At 50.1% G+C, this 9535-nt stretch overlaps 1 protein-coding gene, 1 long non-coding RNA gene and 2 other non-coding genes across 5 annotated transcripts in view; 2 read left to right on the top strand and 2 right to left on the bottom strand.

The window, feature by feature from the left end:
* The window catches only part of LOC148673982 (uncharacterized), a 21650-nt gene extending 21507 nt beyond the window's left edge, over positions 1 to 143 (bottom strand). The window contains exon 1 of one of the 2 annotated variants that reach the window (XR_015933495.1): positions 1 to 143. This exon is cut by the window's left edge and continues 1534 nt beyond it. This is a non-coding gene — a long non-coding RNA (uncharacterized LOC148673982). The other variant, XR_015933496.1, reaches the window with a different exon arrangement.
* A 21-nt stretch (positions 144 to 164) lies between these two features.
* Positions 165 to 5364, top strand: vma22 (vacuolar ATPase assembly factor VMA22). The gene is made up of 5 exons (XM_088623657.1): positions 165 to 808; positions 1690 to 1793; positions 2099 to 2193; positions 2713 to 2901; positions 3820 to 5364. The coding sequence occupies exons 1-5, from the start codon at positions 692 to 694 to the stop codon at positions 3936 to 3938; spliced, it is 624 nt and encodes a 207-aa protein (XP_088479783.1). The 5' UTR covers positions 165 to 691; the 3' UTR covers positions 3939 to 5364.
* A 305-nt stretch (positions 5365 to 5669) lies between these two features.
* Positions 5670 to 5741, bottom strand: trnae-uuc (transfer RNA glutamic acid (anticodon UUC)). The gene has a single exon. It is a non-coding gene; the product is annotated as a tRNA-Glu (tRNA).
* A 136-nt stretch (positions 5742 to 5877) lies between these two features.
* Positions 5878 to 5949, top strand: trnah-gug (transfer RNA histidin (anticodon GUG)). Its single transcript has one exon. It is a non-coding gene; the product is annotated as a tRNA-His (tRNA).
* Positions 5950 to 9535: the final 3586 nt, after the last annotated feature.

Raw genomic sequence — 9535 nt, 5'->3', positions numbered from 1 at the left:
AATTACACTTTGCTGTCATTACACACGGAACGGGGTGGCCGTGCGCTCCCATATGGTCTAGCGGTTAGGATTGCCATTATGGGAAAGGTAGATTTTTCAATTACAACATAAATACGTTTCACTTGTATTGGTTTCGATCTGTTGTAGAGCCCTGTATTTTTACTCCAAAGTCTGAACCTTTAACTAGCAGGTAAAACTGCTGTACAGCACGTGTTCTGGGGCATCTCTGATTGGCTGTCAGTGCCGGGAGCCGATTGGCCTCCTTTCAGACTCAGCTGAGTTGGTCATGTGACGTTGGAGTAAATTCTACTTCCGGGGTACCGCATGAAAGCTCCTTTATTTAAAAACAAGGTTACTGGACGTAAATATTAAATTTTGTTCGACGTAACTGCGTACCTTTAGTTGATTAGATTGGAGCGTTTAATCACTGAAAGGGTTTTATTTTTGCCCTCTGCTTTGACTTTTTGTTTGAGGTCATTCGGTATCTACCTTCAGATCATATTCTTGAAAGTTAATATTCGGGCTTTGTTAGCTGTATTCCACATATTTAATGTTTATGTTGCACAGTAGTTAGAGGCAGAGAGAGGTCTCTCCGTGTGTTCGTCCTTAGTGAGAAGCCTTTCTGCCCGTTTCCCTGATTCGGTGTCGCTTGTTTGCCGGACAAGACCGGTTCAGTGATTCAGACAGACAGATGGGTGTCGAAGTGACAGAGGTGTCTCTCCGTTTGGATGAGCTGCTTTTGCAGTTCATGGATCAGCTGGAACTCCTCGAGGATAGAAAAAGGACTTTGAATTCACTCATAGAGGAGGTGAGTGAGTCGCGCACAATAAGGAAAACGTTATAATATTATATATACCTAAAACAGTATGTAAGTTACATAACAATAATTCCAACTGTTCAGGTGCATTAGTTCACATGTCTTTTTGAATCGCTTCCAAAGCATGACGGTCCCGTTTTTCTGTACATGATAATCAGTATCGCAGGGTTTTGAGGCTCAGTCCTCTGCCCTCTATTTTCCACAGATTTTCTGCTTCCTCCTTTCATTCTCTCCACAGTTCTCTGAGGTAATAGTTCTCTATAATCATGTACAGGGCCAGGCCACCTGCTCCCTTGACTGGAACCTCGATGCCTTTCAAACCAACCAGTATCACAGCACAGATCAAACAGCAATATCTCACACACGGGGACAGACACACACAACATAAACTGGAATGCTACAGAACCCCAAACGATAAATGCACGCTAGCTGAATATTTGACCGAGATAAGAAACAGACCCTGACGAAGTCCAGGCTCAGTGACCACAGCCTGGCCGTAGAAACTGGGCGACAGAGGCAGACCTGGCTGCACTCCCACACAAGCAGGGCCTGTAACCAGTCCTGAAACTGGGCCCAGGAGGCCTTAGCGACAGGCAGGACCACAGGAGATGGGTCAGAGTCTCCTCCTCGCTGCTAGAAGAGTGCCAGAGCAGTGCGGGTGTTTGGTTGGGTGGGGTTCAGCTTCTGACCATGGGGGGGGAGTCCTTTTGGACAGGGGTGGCGGGGGCGTGGGGGGCCGAGGGATTCTGAGAATGCAACGATACAAAAAAAAATTGTTTCTTCGTTGCATTCCGTTTAACAAGAAGTGTTCTGGAGTTGCACACCGTCTCAGCCCAGCCCCTGTGGCTGCTGTGTGATGTCCGTTCCCGCAGGGCTGGTTTGCGATCTCCAAAGCGCGCTACGCCATGGGCAACAAGAGCGTGTCTGCCCTGCAGTACGGCAGCGAGATGGAGCCGCTCGTCCACGTCCACCACAGGTGTGTGAGAGCCACTCTCCTGCCCGCAGACCAGCTGTCTGCTCACGTCCTGCTGCTCCTGGGAGACAGTGTAGACGGAGACAAACAAGTGAAAGAAGGGGGTGTTGTCTTCTGCATTATGGTCTTTGATAAAACTGAGAATAAGCTCGGTAAGGAGCTGAAAGGAATTTTGATGTGTCGACCTCTTTTAAAAAATGAAATATCTGAAAGTCCTTCAAAACGATCCGCAGAAAAAGGAAGAGTTCTGGGGGGGTGCATGGGGGCCGTCGTGTGCTCTGAGCTGTGTGTCTGTTGCTCTGGGACAGGGCGCTGGAGAGCGGCGAGGTTGCTTTCCGCACCGAGAGGAAGGAGCTCCAGCCTCCCGGCGGGTTCCCAGAGGAGATCGGGCCGAAAGAGGAAGGTAGATCCTCTCTTCGAATTCACCCGAAAAACTACCGCCGGCTCTGCCCACCGCACTGTCAGTGGTACTCCTGACCTCAGCTGAGAGCTGGTCCTACTGGAGTTCTGTGTTGCTGAAAACATTATCCTTTTATTTTGCTTGTGTGCTTCTGCAGGGTGTAGAGTTACCCTGCCCTACATATGTACCTTTACTTTACATTTATTTCCAGACACACTCAACCCAAATACGTATTCGACTGGCTCATTCTTTCCCTGGCAGTGCTCACCAGAGCTGCTAAAAGTGAACCCTGGCCTGTGGAGCTGAGCAGAACAACAGAATTATCTTTGTTCCTTATTTCCCTGGAAATTGTGATGGTGACGGGGTGATCTAGGACCTAACTTACTAAACTGCTCTCTCTGCCTGCCTCTAACTTCACAATTTTTTTTCTCACAATTGTGTCTGCAGAATGAGCAACTATAGCAAGACCGGGCACTTGGAAAATCACACATAGTTGTTGATTTAATGTTTTCTGAAATGTAGGCATGAGAAGGAGAAAGACAAATAAACCGAAGGACCCCACGGAGGAGCCTCAGGAGCCTCAAGAGGCATCTTTGCTGAAAGACGTGAGCAGGCAGGTCGGAGGACAGCCTCAGCCTCAGGACCCACTGAAGTGGTTTGGCATCCTGGTCCCACAGAGTCTCAAACAAGCTCAGTCCAACTTCAAGCGGGGTGAGTCGGCCTGCACAGACGGCTCACGATAGCTGTAGGCACAGAATTCCAAATGCCACCATTGTTATTTTACAAGAGTATTTTTTCAAAATGAATATCATCTCAAAACATTTTCTGACTCATTTCTACCACAGGCCAGAGTGGACATATTTCCTTAACTAAAGCAAGTTCAATTTCCAATGAATATTATGTACATAATGTTATGCCTAAGTCTAAAATCAATTGATATCTGAAGACTGAATGCACATGCTTAATTTCGACAAGGCAGACATCCTGCATGTAGGCTTACTGCAGGTTCCTGAGCTCCCAGGGTACTCAAGGACTCCTGTGCCCAGAGCACAGCTTGCCTGCCCAGATGTCTGGTTTCACTCAGCATTCAGACCTTCCACTTTCTGGATCGGGTAGAAGTACAGAAACCCGTGTAGCAACCATGCAGGATAAATTATAACATAAAATTCTCTATTCATTCGTTATTCATTTTTTTCCTTCTGTTGGAGAAGGGACTGAGCAGTAGTGTTTTCCCATGCACAACACAATAGTACGGTGGTCTTGACTGCTGACGCAGGGCACCGATGAGTCCGACACGCTCTGGCTGAATCCTGGAGGGCAGAGCAGGGCGGAGAAAACTGCTGTCCTGTCCACCGCACATAGTATTCTCACAGTGTCCTGTCTGTCCCACTGTCCACTCCCACAGTGTCCTGTCTGTCCCACTGTCCACTCCCACAGTGTCCTGTCTGTTCCACTGTCCACTCTCATAGTGGTGTCCTGTCTGTCTCCCTGTCCACTCCCACAGCGATTCCCTGTCTTTCCCACTGTCCACTCTCACAGCGGTGTCCTGTCTGTCCTCCTGTCCACTGTCTTAGTGTCCTGTCTGTCCAACTGTCTACTCTCTCAGTGTCCTGTCTGTCCCACCTGCAGTGATCGAGCTGTCGGCCGAGGTGGCAGCCCTGCAGACCAGACTCATGGCCACGAGGCGGGAGATGCAGAGGAGCCTGCAGGAGAAGCGGGAGCTCCTGACGGGGAAGGAGGAGCAGTGAGGAGTGCATGACCCCGCCCCCCGTGGAAAGATGTGGCCCCGCCCCCTGTAGAAAGATGTGGCCCCGCCCCCAGGAGTAGGCCATGACTACCTGAAGGGAACAAGTCAAGATTTATTCCATGCCGAACAGAGAAGACACAACATTTCAGCGTGGTAGCCTTCTTCTTCGGGGTCCACACCCAAAGAAGGCTCCACAGTCGAAACATTGTGTTTCTTTTCTTCTCTTTTCAGCCAGGAGTAAACCTTCACTTGTTCCTTTGCAGCCTGTGCTTGCTGACGCAGCTGCCTGCTTGAACTGTTTCATGACTGCCTGAAGCCCGCACTATGGTTCAAAGCAGTTAGAGCTGCTGTCTTTTACTTATTTTCAGCACTGTGCATGGTCTACACAGTACATATGGAGGAGTAGCGACAGCTTTTAGCTTTTCTTCCCTACTTATGGCCTCTCATTTCCGGTCGGTGTGAAGGTTTGCTCTTCCTGCTTCTGTTCCGGTACTGCATCCCTGCTGGTGAATCTCGGAGACGTGTCCAGCAGTGTCTTGATCCAGTGCTCCTTTTCTCCCAGACTCCTCTCCTGGCCCTGCAGGGTGGTGCAGTGCCCTCCGGCTGTCTGTGTCGCCTGTGCGTGTTCACTGCTCAGGCTGCAGCTGCAGTTTTACCTGCAGGGAATCCCATCAGCTGATACTTCAGTCCCTTCCCTGCTTTCAGGCTAATTCACGGTTCACATGCTTGCACAGGACAAGCCAAGCCGAGCTGAACTCGGCCACGTGGCGCCCTGATTATTTTTGAAGAGGAGGCAGTTGTCACTGTGTGGCAGTGCTGGAGGGAAGCAGTGCAGGGCCTGCTGCAGACGCTTGCTGAGTGCAGGCCTGTACGCGTTTCTCCAGCCAGCGCGGTGAGAGGGGGCCCTGTTCACTGTCCCTGGGGCTGCCTGCAAGGGAGCAGCTCACCCCCGGGGGGCAGTACCTACCTGGACCTGGGCCTGCTGGCTGGCTGGTTGATGAAGAGCAGGAATGAAGCCGGTATCCGCTGTGAACTGTGTAAAGGGTTTACTTTCTGTAGGGTTCTTGCACAACTGTGTGTCGGCGGGTTTCTCTGAGATGACCGAATGGGAATAAAAAATACAAATGAACAGAACCCGTCTGTTGCTCAGAGATCGGTGTACACGGTTGTGCTATCAACACGGTACTCCCGCGAGGTTGTCTGCAGGCCGCAGTCTGCTCTCCGCTTGCTCTTCCGGCCCGTGTCCGCCAGGGGGCAGCAGGCTCGACCGGTCCCTGGAGCAGTGTGCGGCACCGTGCTGGGTCCGACAGGTTGTTTCATGGTCCTTTTTTATTTTTTTCTTCGGACTACGGTTGTCGACATGTCTCTGTAAATGATATCTAATATATACTGTGATTCCATCATTTTAATAAACGTATTTTTCCGCCTATGCGTTGTTACGATTATTATTAAACAGTTTTTGTCCCACACAGAAAAATATAAAAAAGGTGTCCGTGAAGGAAACGCAGATTGTTTTTAATTCCTTCTGTTACGAAATCGATTTGCTTGAGAGCTGAGATTGAATTGTTTATAGTTGTAGCCACAGCGCAGCTTCGAACCGAAGTGAAAAGCTTTCTTCAGTTGCTGCCTGCAACGAATTGATATAACTCGCTCGGACGACCCGGTGACGTTCAGAATTCCGTGAATCACAATAAGCATATTTATCTTTCAGAATTGTGAAAAAAGACACACATTCCCATACCGGGAGTCGAACCCGGGCCGCCTGGGTGAAAACCAGGAATCCTAACCGCTAGACCATATGGGACTGTCGCGCAGGAGCGTGTGGCATCTGCTCATATGAAGACGTCATCAGCGCGGAAGCGGAGCCGGAGCGGAGGTGACGCGTGTGGGCCCGCAGATGAATGAGCGCCTCAGACGCATCTGCAGCTGCTCGCTAGCTCGCCGTGATCGTATAGTGGTCAGTACTCTGCGTTGTGGCCGCAGCAACCCCGGTTCGAATCCGGGTCACGGCAGGCGTGGGGTTTCCGCCGACGCTGGGCTTGATACTTTTTTTTTTTTGTCGTCTCCCTGTAGACGGATAAGTGACTGAGATGTTAGTATTCCCCCGCACTGTCCCTGTCCGTCCCGCCGGTCTCCGTGAAGATTCAGTCTGCTCGTCATGGGGTCGAAGTCCTGACCTCCGTGGCAATGCTATAGAAACCAGCTGAGGAAGGGCTGTGCTCATAGTCTTCATCAGGCCTTTTAACTTCAGCCCCCAGGACGACACGTTCGGTCCCGCGGTGCGAGACAAGCTGGAGAGACTCAGCTCGGAGACCATGAGTGCAAAGACGTTTTATCACTATGATCTCTGTTAGAGCCCCCTCTGCGAATGTACGTGTACTTCAGGACTGTCTTAAACACCTGACACCTTGATTATTATTCTACTTTGTATTATAGGTCTCATTGTTAAGCTCAGAATCTTTTTATGGACCTTTTGCTGTTTCTTTTCCATTTTTATATATTATAAAAACGTTGTGATTTTTTTACTTGTCTTGCTTGGAATGGGTTGCGAGCTGCACAGCATGCTGATGAAATTGCCCCTTGGGGAGGAATGATGTATTTTGAATTGAATAAAAAAAGCGTTTTGCGTGCAGGGTAAAAGTTCTCCAGATTTATTTCGATTTCCTGGGACAATGTGTGGTGCAGGGTAGCTATCTCAGAGCGAGTTACACAATACATCTCAGTGAGCCTGTGATCATGTTGGTGGCAGGTGCCCATTGTGTCGTCAGAGCTGTGCTGTATTAATATAAGAGAAGCCAGACTAAGTGATCCATCAGGTGAAGAAAATGTCATTTTGTGAGTTGTAGTATCCTCAAACCAGCTAAATGTTGCCATGGTTTCACAGTTTAAAAATCCTGCTGTTGTTAGGAAAAAGCAAAAAAGACAGATGTACTGTACAAGCTTTTGATTTCAGACCTTCTTGCGTTTAAACAAGGCACAGAAGACAGGTGCAAGTGGTTCTCAGGCAAGTGGCCATGACCTGACATCAACGGGCTGGTCATCAGCTCGGGGGCTTTGAGCCACATTTCTCAAACCAGCAGTTTGTTTCACCAGAGTGAGCAAAATATATGAGCTATATCTCAGGGCTACAGAGGGCGAAAAGTAAAAGCAATCATTTGATGCTAAAAATTCTGAAGCTTTTAAAATCACAACAGCAGATATTCGCAACCCATGCAGCTGAATGAGCATCCTCTGTCCAAAGTGCAAATACTATTATTATTCCTTACACTTATAAAGCGCTTTTCTGGACACTCCCCTTAAGTTGTATGTTATTTAACTTGTTGCTGCTGCTCTTCTGTGTCTTTGTTTTTCGTGATTAATGTCTTTGTGTTGGAGCGCACATGCAAATAAGCATGTCAGTGCACCTGTGCCGATGACAATAAACTGCACTGATCTGGAGCCAGCAGCAGGCTAGCAGAGACTGAAGCACCAGCCTGTTCTGCACCAAAGCTACCTGAATGCTGTTTTTTATTTACACCAGAGCTCCGTAGCTTTCATTCCTTTGGTACACAGATTACAATGAAATCACAAAAACAGCACAGACACAGAAAAAAGGTTACTAAGACGAAACCTGTTCCTCGGATGTTCTGCCTTTGAAAGTCTCCAGCCGTTTTGCGCCTCCAGGCGAGATGTAGTTTTATGTACGTCCGCTAGATGGCAGCCGTGTTCAGCGCAAGAAGCCGAGACCCCACTTTCTGGCACAATGTCGTCCAGGAAGTTACTACGTTTTGCTTTCAAGCGTGACTTATTATCGTTAATGTATCATTTCTGAGTCGATGGAAGTCTCGAAAAGATTTCGAATAAGCAGCCTGTAAGTTACATGAATGGTTCAGTTAAGTAACGCGCCGTGAACCCCAGCGCGCGGCGGACTGAGCTTGACGGAGATGAGTGACCTTGATCTGACCAGAATTAATTTAAATAACTTTAAATAAAAGTAGAGAATTAAATGACTTTAAAGCAGAGAGCCTGAGGGGGCAACCGGGGTGTCGGTGCAGTCTGTGACGGTCTGTCTTTCTCTCGGGCGGCTCCAGGCATCTCTTTGCACTGAGATACTTCCGGTTATTTCTCTCAGCAACCCGCACCTCTCAGACATTTCCGCTAGAGGGCGCTTTACAACCACTTCTGCGGCTGCGTGTCCCCTTTCCCCCCGCAGGAAGGAGACAGCACTCCCCGCCCCGGGCCTGGCGGAGCTTTTCGGGATGCGCTCTCGTCTCGCTCAAGCGGTGAAGCAGAGCAGCTGGATGCTCTTTTGTCCGGTGTTTCACGCTGCTCACGATAGGCTCCCACTCCTGGAGAAAGATCACCCACTTTCAGCTCCGTTCAGCTCAGTTTATTGTCATTCGGCTCTCGTACAGATGTACAAGAGAGAAGGAAATATCGTGTCTCCTGGGCCGAGGTGCACAATGCGCTGGAGCAGTCTGGCTATATAAGTAAAAATAAAACAATGTAAAGAGAAGGTAAATGAAAAAATGGGTATTTACATGGAAATAAGCATTCTGAAATACAGGGGTGGTGGGGGAGTGCAGACCACAGTGCAGGACACAGTCGTAACACGACACGCCAGTGAGACGGTGGCGGTGGCACAGCAGGGGGTGACCAGGCCGTGTGCCGTCTGGGGCTCTGTCATCTAGCAGCCTGCAGGAAAACGCTACTCCTGAGCCTGGTGCTGCTGGCTCGCAGGCTGAGAGACCGTCTTCCGGAAGGCAGGTGTGAAAAGGGTGAGAGGGGTCTGGGGTGATGGTGCACGCTCTCCTGACACACTGCGAGCTGTAAGTGCACTGGATGGTGGGCAGTGAGGTCCCGGCGATGGCCTGGGCTGTCTTCACCACACGCCGCAGAGCTCCCCGGTCAGAGGCAGTGCAGCATGTCAGGACGCTCTCGATGGCACACCTGTAGAGGCTGGTGAGGATGGGGGGGTGGAAGTCCGGCTCTTTTCAGTCTCCTCAAGAAGCAGAGGCACTGTTGTGCCTTTGTGACTAAGTGTGACGATGTATAGTGGGTCCAAGAGAGGTCTTCGGTAATATGCACCCCCAGAAACTCAAAGCTGTCCACTAACGCCAGCCCTGAACCATCCATACACAGGGGAGTGTGGACAGCCCCAGTCCTTCTGAGGTCGGCCATCATCTCCTTGGTCTTGTGGACATCAAGAGACAGATTGTTGGCCTTACACCAGGCTGCTAGCCGCTCCACTTCATCCCTGTAGACCCCAAACACCATGGGCCCGGGGTGGGACAGTTCCGTTACAGACCAGTGTTCAAGAACAGACTCACGGGGTCTCGAGCTGGTCTGCTAGAAACAAAAAGGTGTGTCGACCAATGGAAGCTGAGCTCTCCAGCCCCCCGTCTTACTGTTTCCATGGTGACATCCAATCAAATGCGTCTCAGAACTGCGGCAGGGAAGATGAGGGGGCGCAGCTGGGGCTGTTTTTGGGGTGCTTCTGCGTGGTCATAGTCCTCATGAATCTCCTGGGGCTTCATGCTGTGCAAAGGGCTCGTGGTGCGTCGCCAGCCGGCTGTGCCCTGCTAGGGCGGCGCTGTGGTGCCCCTCCGTCTGGACCAT

This window comes from Lepisosteus platostomus, chromosome 3 (assembly GCF_059453375.1).
Source record: "Lepisosteus platostomus isolate fLepPlt1 chromosome 3, fLepPlt1.hap1, whole genome shotgun sequence".
NCBI classification, from domain to species: Eukaryota; Metazoa; Chordata; class Actinopteri; order Semionotiformes; family Lepisosteidae; genus Lepisosteus; species Lepisosteus platostomus.
The sequence above is the reverse complement of the archived record's forward strand: the minus strand, read 5'-3'. Positions and strand labels throughout refer to the sequence as shown.